Source organism: Sceloporus occidentalis, unplaced genomic scaffold (genome assembly GCF_023333645.1).
Source record: "Sceloporus occidentalis isolate IW3139 unplaced genomic scaffold, rSceOcc1.0.p SCAF_43, whole genome shotgun sequence".
In the NCBI taxonomy this organism is placed as follows: Eukaryota; Metazoa; Chordata; class Lepidosauria; order Squamata; family Phrynosomatidae; genus Sceloporus; species Sceloporus occidentalis.
The window spans coordinates 215189-232514 of record NW_028317023.1 but is presented as its reverse complement, the minus strand read 5'-3'; the positions used below and the strand labels follow the sequence as shown (position 1 = coordinate 232514).

Sequence of the window (17326 nt, the reverse complement as noted above, 5' to 3'; positions counted from 1 at the left end):
TGTGGCATTAGACTGGATACAAATAAAACCCTTTTCTGTGTGGGAGTTGCATAAAAACTTGAATTAAACAGACATACTTTAGCATTTTCTGTCTCGTCAAGTGCAGAGCACTACTATCTGGTTTATGAAATAGTAGAGATCAGACATCAGGGAACAAGGTTTAGTGTGAGGATTCTCCCTTTAAGTAGTTTTTATGAGTGAGCAAGAAATGTTCTTGATGGTGGGGCTAAATACAGCCAAAATGGAGGCTTGGAGCAGGGGGGGAGTCGGGTGTTGGCTTGGTCTCTAATTTAAAATGGAACTGGAAATGAGGAACCCCACTTGGGATTCAAGGCTGCCAAATTCTAAACATGGGCCGCTATTTTACAATTTGTCTGGATTAGTAACAAAAGTAATAATTTTATTGCCAAAAGCTTATTCGATGGGGATGTTTTTAGAAAGAATGGCTTCTCCTGTGAGATCAATAATGCATAAGAATGGGATGTATTCAATAGTGAAGGACTTTTCTTGGAACGTAATTCATTAATTAAACATTACTAGTTGCAACGTTCTGCTAAGGACCACAGATCTCAGACTTTGCATGTTTTTTGGTTTTTTTTAATTGTATGCGATTTAAGTCATTGTACATTTACAGTGGCAACAAATTAGGATTCTAAATTTTTTTTTCTCCTTCTTTTTAGGACTTGCGCAAGCAGGTAGCTCCTTTATTAAAGAGTTTCCAAGCAGAGGTAAGATGACTTTTTTTAATTCTATTTAATCCTTAAAGTCTGATCAAAATGTAAAAAAAAGTAGCTTCCTAATACACTAAAAATGGTAAAGGAATGACCTTGCTTCTTTGTTTTCTCCTCACAAAACGTCTTCATATGCCCACTACTTCACACAGTTGCACACATGCCTGATGAAGCAAAGTGTCATCTCTGAAGGGGTATATGTTCTGTGTCAGAGAAGGATTCACCTCAAGGGACTCCATGGAATTGTTATTAACTCTTATTATTCTGATTGATTTGAATAGAAATTGATCTATTTTTAAACCAGGAATTTGGAGCGTTGAAAAATGTACGCTATACTTTAGAAATTTATGGCAACTCCATGTGAAATCCAGGGGCGTAACTAGAAGCCTCAGGGCCCCGGTGCGAGAATCTGTTAAGGGCCCACCCCCAACCCAATATACCCCCTTTCTCACACTATCTACCCCCTCTCCCTCCCTTCTCACTTTCTACCCTCTCCCTACCCCCCTTTGTAGGTCACTTACCCAAGCCAGACGCCTCACGCTCCCAACACTGCAATCGGGGCAGCGCTGAGGCAGGCGGCGGCAGAGGAGATAGAAGGGCGCCGAGCGGTTGCTGAAAACGACCACTCGGCACACTTTGGGCCCCCCTGACTAGCAGAACTCCAGGGCCCGGTCGCAGTCGCGACCCTGGTAGTTCCGCCACTGGTGAAATCTCCTTAGACGGTTTAACACACAGAACAAAAAGTAAACTAAGGAACTTAGTTTAGTAAAAGCACCTCTGTCTTCAACCTACTGCATTGTCCACAATCCTTTCTGTAGTCCCCGCTAGGAAAAAAAAGCAGAATTTTGATTAAGACTTAGAGGTCAAATATAGTGTATCTGCTGCTGGAAAGAACTTAGGAAACTATCAAAAACACCAAAAAAACGGTTGCGGTGTAATGCTCCCCAGGCAGTCGCATCCAATGAGAGTAAACAGGTTCCAAGAGGGTCTGGCCAGTTATTGCAATGAGCAATGCAGCACAATGAAGCCCTGTAAATATAAAATATAAATATAAAAGTCTTTAAAAAATAAAATAAAAAAAATAATAAACTCCAGTGATGTCGCCATCACATCATAAGAACTAGTTCCAAGAAAATTTTAAAAAGTTAAAAATTATAAACCAAATGTATAAATAGAAGCCCAAACACCTCATGCAAACACAAAGGAATATACATTAAAAAACCTTTGTAGCCCCAGTACAACAACAAGAAAAAAAAGTGTAGAATGTAAGGAGACACTTTACGTGCTTATAGCTTCTAAGCCCAGGATGAATATTAGAATATTTAGCGTTTTTTTCTCATTTGGAAAAAAAAAAAACAGTCCTGTTGCAAAGGCTTTAACAATGCAGAGTACTGTGAATGAATTAAGTTCTCTGTTTAGTCCTGATCTTCCAGATGCATTCAATTCAGACATCCAGTGTGTGTTTGTCTTGCTAGCTAAACGTTTACTATGTATATTACCTCCTCTTGACTGTACAGGTATTGCTTTTATACAATTAAGTGGGTTACAATTTAGTGCTACCACATGAAGCTTTCAGCCGTCATTGCATACTTTTCCAAATATTCTAACTTTGAATAATTCTCTTGTGCAAGTGCATCTAATCTGAGGTAACTCAAGCCAGTTTATCTAGTGGTGGGCCTTTGAGCCAGATGTGCAGTTTAAAATAATGAGAGCAAACCTTCACTTAACAGGAGAATATAAGAGAACAACCACATACTCTTATCACTAATTTAACGCAAGTGACATGATAGCGGTAACTTAATTGGGAGGAACAATAATGCTTATCCTGACAACATTGGGTTCAGATGGCTGCTTCCATTGTATACACGCAAGGGTGGGTTTATTTAGTATAAGGGTCTCCAACAGTTAGCTCGAGAGCTACCCTTAGCTCCCTAGCTGTTACCGAGTAGGACTTGACATTTCAGGCCACCTCACTGGACTGCCTACATCCAGGACTACAGAAAGTGGGGTGTGTGTGTCCTAATATGAACTAAACTTTAAAAAGGCACATAAAAACATCAGACTATAATTGAACAAAATGCTTATACTATGTCTTGACATAAACATATGCATCGTGACATGAACATAAGTAGCTCCCATTGATGGAATGGCACACGACTCCTGAATTCAGCATCTAGAAGGCATGACAGATCTGCTGTAAGTGATGCTAATCGCTGTGTATATGACAGTCCTTCCTTAATCTGTTGCTATCTTAGTGACAGAATGAAGCAGATTCTTGTCAAGTTGTGTAACAAAACAACCCAGTTTGAGTATAAATGCTTAGTCTGGAATGTTAAACCCGGTTTTGGCGTTCAAGGCTATGACTTCCAACATACCGAGTGACGGTAATTGGGAAAAACACAAAACTCAGGAACCGACTGCATCATGCTATCTTTTTTTTCAATGGCCGGGGCAGACTATATTCACTTGGGGCAGACTATATATCTAAATGTGGAATGGAGCGGAAAGTCCCAGCTGATCACAAGGGAAATGTAAATATAAAATTTTCTTTTTTCAGTTTTTTTTTTTTTTGTGTAAACACTACTTTTCCCTGAAGGAGAGAAAAGTAATCCTTTTTATAGGGCTGCTCGGTGCATTGGTGGTGTGGAACTTCCTGATTGGCTTTCTTCATCGCTAATGTACTTCAGAAACTCAATATTTCTTTGCCATGGTGTCTGTGTCTAAATGTCAGGCCTTCGCATATCCAATGGAGGAAGTCTGCCATATTTACTTCCTGCTGTGCTAAAGGTATAGCGTGCCAGGTAGAACGTGCTCGCGGTATCAAAGGTTCCCTGTGTAAAGCCAAACACCTAATTAATAGGATTTCGTCTAGCAGGTTCACTCAATGATGGCTCTATTAAGAGCTCTCTCTGATCTACCATTCTGTTTAGAGGCCAGCTCCATAATTGAAAACATATTTTCTTCTTCTGAGCTGCAGCTGGTTTGGTTCTGCTCATGCAGAAAAGGATATAACCTTGCATAACATAGGAAATGAACGGTTGAGAGAGAAGCCAAATTCAATTTCAGTCAGATATTTCGAGGATAAGTCCATGATCTATGGAAGCAGGGGGAATGAAAAGTGTGTGTGTGGAAAGGAGTGTATTCAGCAGTCTATTAATCACGGCTGGCCTGGACTCTCGCTTAGGAGTGATTCTTCTACAAAGACTGGAGAGGATCCAGAGCCTCGGAGTTTAACCTCTTAAAAATCATCTGCTACTTGCAGCTCGATGGATATTATATTGTGATATTACACTTGGCCAAGGCTGCTAGACCCTTAAAAATATCAAAAAACGTGTGTGTGTGTGTGTGTGTGTGTGTGTATATATAAATGTATGTATATATGCATACAAATATTTTCCTTTACACCCAGATCCACAAATCTATTCAGTTAGGGGAGAATTACAAAGTATCAAGCGTATTGGCAGTAACTGGACTAGTTAATGTGACATATAATAAATATATATATATATATATGATATACTAAGCCTCTCTTTCTAGCTTGTAGGAGCTGGCACTTTAATTTTGGAGTCTCCATAGAATGCTTCAGGGTGACGTAAGGACAGTTTGCTCTTTAAGATTAGGGCTGCCTGCCGTTTATACAATGGATTGGTTACTGGGAGTAGGTAAGGTAGGTTTGTCTAACCCGGAGAAATACTGGATATTTGTGTGGGTTTTTGTTTGCGCTTTTGGTCAAATATCATTTTATCCCAGTAACGAATGGCTGTGTGCAAAAGCCACAAACATACGCTAAATGCATATGATGAATAGGAACCCTATATGTAACGTATGATACATGCACATGTGAGGAATATAGCCCTAATACGCATTAAGATTCCCTGATCTCTCTCATCGAAATCCCGTCCTGCACAATAAGTCATAAGAGATTCCATCACCACCTGCTGGCCAAATGTATTAATTCTCCATATCCGAGAGCGACTATTTGCCCAGGTAATTTTATTTAAAGGCCTACAAAACAACACAATCCGGCTGTCGTATTATAGATATGCCCTTGCGCTAAAATACTATGAGCTCCCAGACACACTAAACTCTGTATGAGAGATAATCAAGAGCCATTAATGCTTAAGATATCACCTTATCAGTGACCTGGCAATTAGTAGATATGGCTTAATCTGACAGCCCTAATCCAAGACCAGGTATCTGCAGGTTTAATCACCCTTGAAATAAATGTTTTGCATCATTAATGGCTGCTTATGGGTTCTAGGAAAAAAAGTAATTTCCTGCAGACTGTGTAAATATATGTGTATTTTTCCTGGTGTGGAAAAAAAAATGCAGTTTGTACCTAAACAGTGGTTTAGCTCCTGCATCCTTGTTTATCAATGTTTCTGTACGGTTGCGTCCTGAAGTTGTGAGTGGATCAGGGGGAATGCGCTTTGGAGCTTCCGTTGAGCTTTGGTGTTGCCGGTTGCTGGGCTGGAGTGAGTGGTGAGCGTCTCCTGCCCTCGTGTCACCCTGCGGCTGCATATACCAGCACTGAAGAAATGTGGGCTGTCTTTCATTATTATTCCCAGAGGCTCTCTGAGAGTGTTAGGAGTTGAACAATGGGTTCGGGTTGTGTGTGTGTGAGAAATGATATATACATTACCGTTCAAAATGGAACCACTTGGGGCCACTTAGATGTTTTCACGGAAAACATGGATGTTTCTAGGTGTAACACAAACCGGTAATCGCAAAAGGGTTTTCTAATGATCAGTTAGCCTCTTAAACTTGGATTAGCAACAGCATGCCATTGAGCACGGCAGTGATGGTTGCTGGTAAAAGGCCTATGAAAGCTGTTCCCAGATACAATAATCATTTACAACATTGACAACATCTACACCGTATTTGGGATCCATTTAATGGACAAAATGTGCTTTTCTTTCAAAAACAAGTGAGTGACCCCGAACTTTACGACAGTAGTCTATATCACCAAAGCTGTATTTACTAAAGGGTAATCTAGAGCGTTTGATCTCACTCATCACGTTTCTTCTTTGATTACTAGTTGGGCGCAGATAATACATAGTTACACGCATGATACAAGTCCTGCTTCTAATGCATAATTAACTCATTGAGATGAAACATTTCATTCACCTTAACTCACCCTCAGCTCATGGTTTAGTGGATAAGCCCCGTATGTATAGAAAATATGAGCACGGTTCCGTTACATAAACATAAAGATTACTGTGTGAATACAGATGAGGAGCCGAGGAACTGTGATAAATCCAGCTCGCAGACGTGTGTTTATACAAGCGTCTTTGTACAGACATCACGTATATGAATGAACTGTATCTGCGGCATCTGAGAGCGTTAATGTGAGGGCCGTCTACTGATAGGAATCCAGCAGTTACTTAATCTTATTAATTGTATACTTTGCCAAACCTTCCAGGCGTTCTTACAATATACACTGTAAGCCTTACTAAAACATGGTCATACCTAGACTTAGAAGAGTCTTCCTTAGGTGAGTTATTTCTTCCCAGCACCTGCGGTGTCAGACGAAAATAAGATTTAAGCGATTGGCAGCATGCTTGGTTTAGTCGGTCGGCACTTTTAATTTGTACTTGAAACATTAAGTGCTTGCGTCGCTGGTCTTTAATGAAAGTCTTTTTAGTGTGCCTGGCGCATGGATAAACTACAGACTGAAAAGACTCAAGCCAGGCTCATAGAATCCACACTACGAAAGAGCCATTAGCGGCATTATATCAGTTGGAATGGCCTCCTATTTCATTTAAATTAGCGTGCACCTCGTTCATTGGCGCTTAGTGGATCGCTGTAGGTTTGAAAGATGGTCATGCAGCTGTGTGCTGTCTAACTGTTAGTCGGGGACAAATATCATTGATATAGGACAAAAGGCTGTATCTATGTAACTGGATTCTTTGGGTCGTCGTCCTGTAGTGTTGATCTTTTGTGTGTCAACAAGCTGAAGATAAATGTGACCAGACCTTCACTTACAAGAAAGGCTTATTAAATTAATTACATGCCCTAATGCTAAAATTGCTCTATAATATGCATTTTCTGTAGCGCGTATCTCCTACCAAATGGAATATCCGGTCATCTCAATTTAGGATCGGATTTGGGAGAATAAAATTTAATTTTGACACTTTTGGTGCCATAGAAGAGTCTAGAGACTGACGACATGTAATTGAGAAGTTTTAATGTCATTAGCCTGCTTTCAGAGCATGCGTTTCCATTTTGGTAAAGATGTTGCCATTTCCTTCCGGTGTACAAAAAGTTTGGGTCCCTGCGTAGGAGCAGAAGTCTTCTGGGGACTTCGCTAAAATGCCAGGGGATGCCGGGCCGGGTTACACCCACAACACTAACTTTATAGGTTGCCATGTTACAACGTGCAAACAGGTCCGTATCGGTTATATTTTAAAAGGAATACCACCCCCCAAATAAACGCCAAAACAGGAGGCAGTTGTGAAAATATCTTTAAATCAGTATGGCTGACCCTGGCAATGCTGCTTCAGCTACATGATAGGGAGCACTGGAGAGAGGTGTCGTTGCATGTAATACCAGAAGAAATAACTTTTGAAACAATTTTTTGCTTTCCATCAGATATCACAATTGTTTTGTATGATTTGTGGTGTATGCGTCTGCAGACTCTTCAGCTTAAAATGAACTGGAATCCGAGCACCCTTGCTTTTTCTGTCCGGAACCTGGAGCCTCCCAGTCCCGTGTGTTTGGCAGGAAGCATAAATAACGGGTGCACTGTTTGGGGCTGCAGATTTGTAGGGGTCACCGAGGTATTTGCTAAAATGTAAAAGGAATGGAAAGAAATTAGTATTCCTATGGTTTTTTATGTCCAAACAGCAAGACGGAGCTTATTTCAAAAAAATGTACTAAAATATTCAGCAGCAAGAGAGGAATGTAGTGAAAATGTTGCAGTAGCCATTGTTACGTTGAACCTCAATATTTGCTGGATATTTAACTAAATGGTGTTTTCTACGAGTACCCCATACTTCATTATGGTGTGTGAGTAGTAGAATTTTTCTGCTAGTGGTTGGCAATAAGATATATTTTTAATGAAAGTATCTGTAGGGGTGTATTCACTAATCTGGGCAGTATAGATTGGTCAAATAGTTCTGACCTTGCTGCCAAATGCAATGTTTCTGTGAGCTTGCAGGTACGTTGAGTTAAGCATTTCGACTCACCAAGTTGATCGCAGATAGGAAAGCCTAACACCAGTCGTCATCTCCTACAAGTGATGAGTTGACCCTGTATATTTCATATTTACCTTTTCAGTGCTCATTTATTATGTGCTATGCTCAGTGACCCTTGAAGAAGCTCCTACTAAATAATTTCTGGATGACGGGTACATTTAAATGTCAACCCATCCCTTCATCATGGTCAGTATGGAGGTTTAAAGTTTGTCAGCAAATAAAAAGTCAAGATTTAGCTAGTTTTTTTTTTTGTTTTTTTGCTGCTGCTGTTTTTGTTCAGTTCTGCAAGCAAAACATTACATAAACTGGGAAGCAATTATCAGGTGGTGTTCTCCCAGAAACATGTATAAGCTTCTGGCACAGTGCAGTGGCATATTTAGGCCTTGTACTGCACTAAAAGATGGGAGGCAGATCCCTCGCGTGGTGCCGCTCCGGAGGGAGTGGAGATTGGCCGGAATGTGATGGTATGAGATGCCAGAAGGTGCAGAACCACAGATCTCAGCTGTTGCTGTGCAAGACCACCCCAGAAATGCCCCATCGCAGGGTAAATGCGGGGCTCAGAATATGATTGGGTGGGCTCACGTACCTGACTTTTTTTTCTATTCCCGCAAAATGTAATGAAATGTAGTAACCAACTTTTCTCCTTGTTCTTGGTATAGATCGATGCATTGAGTAAAAGAAGCAAAGAAGCGGAAGCTGCCTTCTTAAATGTGTATAAGAGATTAATTGACGTCCCAGGTAAATACATTTATGTTCTGCTGTTGTATTTATTAGAAAACCTAGCTTTACTCTTGCATTGCACCCTTGGTTGTATGTTGTTCTAGTAGTACATGACCATGAATGAAAAATTCTTTATTGAGTGAAGATATAACATATTTTCCCATATCCTACATTCCATTGTTTACTATATTCTATAACCTTATGTAGTGGTGGTTTTGAGCAATGTATCTGTAATAGAACCCCACATTTCACAAAAACAGCCATTTTTACACGCTCTTACCAGAATTTACATGCTTATTCATCCACCTTAGTGGGAGCTGCCACAAAGCACTACTCCACTAAGGTAAACAATTCCCTTTAAAAACCAAGTATGTCTATAGCAATAAAGAAAAAAAAAAAGGCTCATGATTTAATTTAAAGTAGTCCTGTCACTGTGCAAAAAACCCTCTAGCAATGCAGATTTAAGAGCGGGTTTATTATGTCTGTCATAGGAATGATGAATGTAGAAAAGGAAGGCCTGCTTTCCATGATGGAGGTCTCTGGAAGTGGCATTTCATGGCACTGCCGTCCCTGTTCTGCAAGGCCCAACAACAATGCTTCCTCCTTATTCCAAATGATTTATTATTTTCGGAGGAAGTAGTATGGTACTGTAGGAACGACCTCTCTCAGCTAGAATTGTTAAATGTACATTACTTAGTTTTCAACTTTTTTTTTTTTTTTTTCCGATTTTTGTTAAATTGGTTGGGTGCAGGTACTATGCCAACTTTTGTACAAGTACGCCGCCAAATGCTTTGCTAAATCTTACTGATAGCATCCTCATTTTTTTTCTTGGAGTGTAATATTGGGCAATGGTGTCAAATATTATTTCCCTTTCTTTTAAATAATTCAGTTCCATATGAGACTGTAACCCCAAAAAACGGATGATCGCATACAATATTTAATTAAACAATCTGTCTTAAAGTAGTGTTTGCTCATTGGTTAGGGGGGTTAATTTAGCTTAAAAGTTACATAGCTTGGGTTCAGATTTCTATTAAATTCTATAAGAGTATAGTTTACTGCCACCCCGACTCTGCCCTTTCAGTGATGTACATCTGTTAATGGAGCTATTAGTACCTGAACCCTGTAGCCATCCTTCTAAGAAAGATGTTCTAGGATTTGTAGCCTTATTCTGGCGGCGTAGCGAGTGTGATGTCAGCGCCTACACAAATGCCAATAACGAAAAGGTTCAGCTGCCCTCCAGCAAGTTTGGTTGTAGCCAGAAACCACAATGTGTGCATCTATAAACTACAATTAGAGGCAGGAACTTTCTCTTCCCAAGCTAAGCTTCCTTTTAATTATAGTTATTTACCAGGTGTGGCAGTTTCTGTTCTAGTTATGTGCCTGGCTACATATAGATTAGCTTTCAGACACAGTAAACAGAGCACGAAGCACCCACCAATATTTACGGCCAGCATTTTAATTACTTTTAACGCTATTGTCTCCACGGGGCACCGATAGGGATCAGTGATTTAGTTTGTTTTTATTTTTTAACTACTTCTTTAGGTTTTACCTTGTCAGATTCTCATCAGCTGTCCGTGACAAGGAACGGAGATGTGTGCATGTGCCAGAATGATGCGTTGCCTGTGCCAGTAAGTGAACTCCCACAGGCTACGCAGAATAAGACTTAAGGTTACATGGCGCTGTACAGGTAATAGCCTGCCAGGGTCGCATCATTTCTCCAATTCCAGCATAGAGTTGCAATACCCAGCTCTATTCTTTCAAATGATAGGAGATGACAGATGAACACATCTCCTGAATGGAAAACTTTGTGGTGAGAAAAAGGCTGAATTCTTTTAAAAGGGGGGATTTAGCAAAAACTCCCCATGCAAGGGGTCCCCATGTAAATTTAAAGTGCCCTCTCAACGATGAAATCTCCTAATCTCCCTGGTCCCTTCCCCCATCTAGCCTACCTTATCTTAGTTAAAGTTAAAGGTCCGTGCGAGCGACTCTATTGGCCTCCTCTGGCATCAACCAGTTGCTTGTACGGACCTTCAACTCCTGGAGTGGGGAGACCCATTACATGCATTTTTGGCTTCTAGGAGGTACATTTCTGTGACCCACATATCTAGGGGTATTACACTAGGACCTACGTACGCTGTCATACTTACCTACTTTTGTAAGCCTTGGCATTATATGAAAGTGTTTGGTATAAAACACCTACGTGTACTCTTTTTGGTATAGCATTGATTCTAGTCCTGCCAAAACCGGGAAGCGTGCCGCATGCTAAATATAGTAAACTGCAGTGCAAGATTTTTATGCTTCTTGCAGACTCGAAAGTAAACTATTCTTGAAATGTCCTTAACCGAAGCATTCTGCCTTAAGGGAGCCGGTGATTTGCAGAGGAGATATGCTTCGGTAGGTGATCTTACTTGTCAAGCAAGGTCTTTTCCTCAGAGTGGGCCAGGATTCCCACTGCTAGCGAAGGGGACGTCTGGTGGGGTGCATAGCATTTAACTTTTGATAACTTATGATTTGTAATTAACAGCTTGAGATACTTTGGCTTGTGGGCCTCATTCTGAGACCCTTAGAGTTTTACTAATAGCTTGACATCTTTACCTATTTTCTTCTGATATTTATTACCACATGTCAGATGCCATATTACTAACACATTCCATGTAAATTATTATTTTTTTATAGATCATCTATTGCTGTAAGTTGTAATAACCACAATTTTTGTGTTTTATGGTTATAAGGATGTTACCTCATTGAAAGTATTTTGGAAATACAAAATGGCACCAAAAGATAAATAGACCTAACTTGATCTGTATTTATTCTTTTTTTTTTTTCAAATCCTGGTCGTCTAAGGATTTATGGTTTTTGGTTTTTTTTGATGAAGCTGTAATGTTGCATTTTTGCCAATATAAGCAGTTATAATTTTCTTCACACTCTCCAGATCAGACCTGTGTTTCATATTAGAGATCTCATTAATTTATTTTGCTGATTTTCCACAACAGAAACTGTCACTTTTGCACAAATTGTATGTGATGTGTCGAAATGTAAAACAAGCCACTAACTGATGTAGACAAACTTATCTGTTGGGAAAGGTCATTAATGGGTTTGGGTGTCTCTACTACTGACAGTGATATAGTGCTCCTGTGCTGAGTTTGGAAAGACTTTGCCTTTTTCATGGAGAGATTTATTCCCCTCTTTTCTTTATAATCTGCATATTACCTCCAGTCTCCCACTCTGCCTTAAACGGCTATAGAAACACTTGCAACATGGAAGAGGCTCATGGAGTTGGTTTGAATTAAATCTGCTCTACCTTGTGGGCATCTACATACACAACTGCCTTTCATGTAATATGTTTGGGAATTACCATACCTTGGCAGAAATGCTGCCCCGGGGACCTGATAATCTGCTTTGTGTGAAGTCAGGGTGACCGGTCAATGGGCACAAAATGGGCCTTCTACATCAGCCTCGTTTGCCATTGCAGATTTGAAACACAATGACAAGCAAAATTAAATTATTCTTAAACATATCATATACCTTGTGTCAGAGGGCCTTAAGATCTCATGGTATCATCAGCCCGCCACGTACATATAACTATTTTATGTAAAATTTTAATGATTTATAGGGTATCGACATATTTACCGTTGGTTCTACAAAATTAGGAAAATGAGTTCAGTGCACTGTTTACGTCTGCTTGACGGAGGTTGCTGTCTAGGCTCTAGTTTTCAACCATCGATCTCACGTTGTCATCTGTTTGAATGAGAAATAGTCAGATGTTGTCTCTCTCAACAAACTCCAGAAGCCAGGGAGCCATGTCTGCTTAAAGTGTTAGAGCTTGAGTCTGACTCGATTGAGTGTTCTCTGTGGGTGGCACCCAATTGTCTAAGTGATTCCTAAATTCTTTAAACATTTGCCAGTCCCTGGTTTATGTTACTTTTTCTGGATTCATGCTGTATTTTATTCGCTTTGGAGTTTGAGAGTTCTGAAATATAATTTGTTGATATTTAAAGAAGGATAGGGAAGAGGCGAGAAGGATATTTCAAATGTTAAGGTTCAAGTGCGAATGTTTTATTATTAAATAAAATTTTTGCATTATTGCAACTTTAAATTCATAACTTCCTTGCTGTTGGCGAGGGACACAAATGCAGAGTTTTTTTGTGGTTTTTTTACTGCATTTTGGCTTAATCTTGCCTTTGAAAATGTGCTATTTCACTTAGAATTCTGCATAGTAGGTGCCACTGTTGGACAAAGATCCGCCTTATGGCCCCTGATAAGTCATACTCCACATACATATTCTGAAAGGCCACATCTATCCATTTACCCTATCTAAGTATATTACTGGTTATTTTTTTTAAAAAAAACTAATTTTACCTGGAGTGCTAGGGTTATAGGATGTAGGGCCGCTTTTTAATTTTTATTTTTTTCCTTGGTGCAATATGGATAGAGATTGCTTTGAGGGTCTCTCTTATCTTATGAATGCCTTTGATTTCACAGTGACATCATGGCGTTCACTATATAGTTGAGTTGCACAAAGAGTCACAGAATCAATGATGGAATTTAAAGAAATATCCAACTAAAGTGAAGCAAATCATGTTTGCTGTGCAATATGTCTAATTTCTATACCATTTTTTAATAAAAATTGCTCACCGAGCTTCCTTCCTGCATTACAAGTTCATTGAACAATATCTGTCAGTCATGAAGGGAGACGTGTGTGTACCATATCTCCAGGGAACAAATTTTAGTTCGTTTTCTCGATAAGCTGTAAACATTTATCTTTAAAAAAAAAAGATAATATTCGGTATAAATCAGCACAAATGAGGGAAAAATGCAAAACCCAGAGCCTTCTATTGAACGTATCAACCCCTTGACTCCAGCCCCAGTCACTCCAAACTGTGCACGTTGTCAGATTATCTTATGGGCCATACTTAACAGGTATAAGTGTTCTTGCTTTTCAGGCAGCCTTCCAAAGGACTAACATTACTGCGCTCACAAAGGCTGACTGTGAGCTCTGAATAAGTGATTTGTGTGGGACAATAACTCTTTGAATATCTGCCCAACACATTTCCTCTGTTCCTGTTTGAGGCTTCTTCTCTGGAGACCACTTGACCAGGTCCTTGTATTTCCTCATCCTTTGCCCATTCATTTGCCAGAAAAGGTCTGATCTCCGATACCGAGTATGCTTGGCTTCTCTCCGAATCTGGAGCACATGTCACTGACCTGCTTGTTTGCATTGTAAAATTAGATCAGGTTGCTCTGTTTTGGGCAGACAGAGCAAGCAAAAGGGCTCAATTGAGAAGATCAGTTTTCTGTGGTGTCTGAGGGAATAAAACAGAAGATGTAGCTGTGTTTGAAACATAATCAGCCAGTCCAAGCCACCATGACTATGTTACCATTCACTACTCTCTGCCCACTAAATAACTGGGTGGTCCTGACACACTTGAAATGCAGGCAGCTTTTCATCAGTCTCTCATCAGCATGCTAATTGCTGTATGACTAATTAGGCCCTGAATTCCAGTTGATTTTCTATAATGAGACAGCTGGTTTAATTATGTAATCGTATGATTATATTAGCCTACAGTGCCCTGGCAAAAAAGTAACGTATGCAGGAATGTGGTGCCGTGGCATGAGATGAACACACAAGAGAGGCATTCATCTTAATTCTGATACTGTGTGTGTGTCGGGGGGGGGGCGGTCAGCGTGTAGTGTTCTTTGTGCGACTGCTGGAGTAACGGTGATTAGTTTGTGGCAAGCAGACCTGAAAATCAAAGAAAGCACACACGCGTTTTGAAACTGTGTACGTAGCTGTACATTTGTGCTGGACTGGGCGGAATTTATATAATCGACAAGGTTTCCGAAAATCTTGCTGATTGGCTTTGTCTCAATCTGCTTTGATTGATGCACATGTATAACAAGGGCTTTGAAAGGGCACTTGTCTAGTCTTTATTTACATAAAGGGACGTTCTGGTGTCTCATACACCCCCACCAATGAATAATGCACATTCATGTTCTTTGTAAGCGCTTTAATGTCCTTTATTTAAACAGGCTGGGGAAACTTTTGGAGAAGCTGCCTCCTAAGTGGCACCATGTTCACAAAACATTTAGCGTCTTGTGCCTGCCAGTGGCTGGAAAGTGTTCCCATTGAAATCAATGGGAGCGCTTTCCGCAGGTGTGTGATCCCAGATCTTCTGGGGCTGGCTGGCTCTCAGCATAGTGTGCATGTGCCCAGGAGCTGGTGGGGAGGCTCAATACATTTGCAATGGGGAGAAAAGCATCAAGGCTCTTAGCGATGATATGCATTTAAAATACACAGCATGAGTATTTGTACTTTCTCGTGGGAGTCCTGGAAGTACGCTATTTCTACCTCTTATCTATGCTAAGGAGTAAGGACCACATCAGGAAAAATGAGCATCACACCATGTCCTACATCACCTGCCGTGCAGAGAAGCTGTGTGCTTTGAAACCTGTGCCCGGCGGCTGCTGCTTTATCTACAACGGTTACCTCTTTCACTTTGTGCCGTTATTGTCATTCCGCTATCTTTACCACTTTTATTGTTTAACTGGCAATACCATCGGTTCCACAGCATTGTTAATACGTTTTTATAAAGACGTCCTGCATAATTAGCACTGTTAGTGTTTGGGTTTTCAGCAATTAAAGGGTCAAATGGTTAAACAGCTGTGTCACTTTCTAAACTCGGCTCCCAAACTAAGCAGACTAAAGTATTATTGATTACATCCTTTCTATTCCTTTTGCAAACTTCCCATAGCATCTGCCAGGAAAGTGAGCTGGAAAAAGTAAATGTTTCCACTGGTTAGAAATGACAAAACAGATTGATTGTGTACAAGAAATAAACCATCTTAAAGGGACAGTGGTGGCCTCACCAAAGAAGAATACACACGCTCGAGTGCTTTGTGAGTAGCTGCAGCTCCAAAGCTGCTCCTCTCTGCTCCCGTGATTCACACCACTGCAAGCACTCCCATTGAAAACAACAGGATTGGCTTCTGCACATGCGCACTTGGATCGTGTCACGTTAGACCCCCATTCCCCACAATGTTTGCTAAACTAGAGCTAATCGGCAATAAGTATATCACGAGTTAGGAAAGGCGTTTGGCCGAACACAAAAAATAGCAGACAAGCACATATTCTACAGAATCCCCCATACATTTGGAAGGGTGACGCCACATAAGAGACCTCTCGGCTACTATATGCCTTAACCCCTTGGCTGCTAAGCCATTTCCCACCCTGGTGCTAAGCTGGTTTTCGGCATTTTGGTGCATCTCACGTTTAGAAGTAAATTTCTTGGGAATAAACTATACAAACCATATATTGTTTTTTTCAGCACACAAAGCAGATTCCAAATATACCATTTTTATATGTGTATGTCTCATCAGGTTTGCAAAATATAGCCAAAAAGGGAAAAAAGTGTAATTTTTCACTTCCGACTCAATAAAAACTAGTTTGTAATTTTATTTTTCTAAACTCTAATATCAAAAGCTGTGCTGCTAAATATTTGTAGTAGGTAACCGGTCTAAAATAAACAGAAATTGAGAACAGTAGACTGTGTTTTTCTAATATTTTATTGCTAAAAGTTAAATTTATTAGACTATCACAAAAGACATCTTTGCATTTAATGCATGGCTGGCGTCAATTAAACAGCTCTAGCTGCCCGGGATGTTAAAATATGCCAACAAAACTATATATTTTTAGAAACTACACCCCCAGCCGCAGCAAATGAGGTCTTAATTGTATTTGTATCACAAATCTGACGTGCACAACAAATAAATGAATATCACACTTATAAAAATAAAAAAAAAAATTAAGTTAAAAGCGCCAAGTTCATTTATGTCTTGCGCACTCCAGTCTTGTGCTACGAATACATGCAGCCCCTCATTTGATGCGCCAAGGGGTGTAGTTTCTGAAAATGTATACTTTATGTACCATAATTTAACTTCCCAGCTGTCTAGAGCTGTCTAATTGCTGGCATCACCCCTAAATGTTTTAAGACAATTTTTGACAAGATTCTCCAATCTGCCATATTTGAAGTTAAAGTGGTCTAGACATCTGGGAAGTTAAATTAGGGCTCATAAAGTACACATTTCAAGAAACTACACCCCTTGGCGCTTCAAATGAGGGGCTACATGTATTTCTAAGACAAAAGTTGAGTGCACAAATAATGATGGAATGTGTCGCTTTGGCTAGACAATATGTTTTTTCTAACCATAGCGACATGTTCATTTGTGTCCTGCGCACTCCAGGTTTGTACTAGAAACACATGCAGCCCCTCATTTGATGCGCCAAGGGGTGTAGTTTTTGCAAATATGTACTTTGTGCCATAATTTAACTTCTTACGTGAGCAGTAATGCCACGTCAAGGCTTCAACCCTAATTACTGACCATTCACACGCCTTTCATATCTCCATTCACTCGCAGAAGCACACACCATACTTTCCATACATTCACTCACTCAGACGCACACACACCATTCTTTCCCCTTACAATCCCAAAGAAATGATGGTAAAGGGAGAAAAAAAAAATCACTTTTACAGCAAAAATAAGTTTTGCAGTAAAAATGCAAGGAGCTCCAGGGATGAGATGGTTACTCGCGTACCGCACAGGCTAAATGGCTGATTTTAATAATATTTGCAGTTCATCAGGATTTCAAAAATTGTCTCCCTCTACCATTAGCTAAATTTA

The 17326-nt window shown here is 40.0% G+C and overlaps 1 protein-coding gene across 2 annotated transcripts in view; it reads left to right on the top strand.

Moving 5' to 3' along the window:
* The window catches only part of LOC149289645 (protein CASP-like), a 188111-nt gene that overhangs the window by 64372 nt on the left and 106413 nt on the right, over positions 1-17326 (top strand). For both annotated transcript variants that reach the window (XM_089490354.1, XM_089490353.1), the window contains exons 3-4: positions 681-728; positions 8587-8665. In XM_089490354.1, the coding sequence (XP_089346480.1) occupies positions 681-728; positions 8587-8665 (127 nt within the window). The remainder of the gene's footprint in view (positions 1-680; positions 729-8586; positions 8666-17326) is intronic.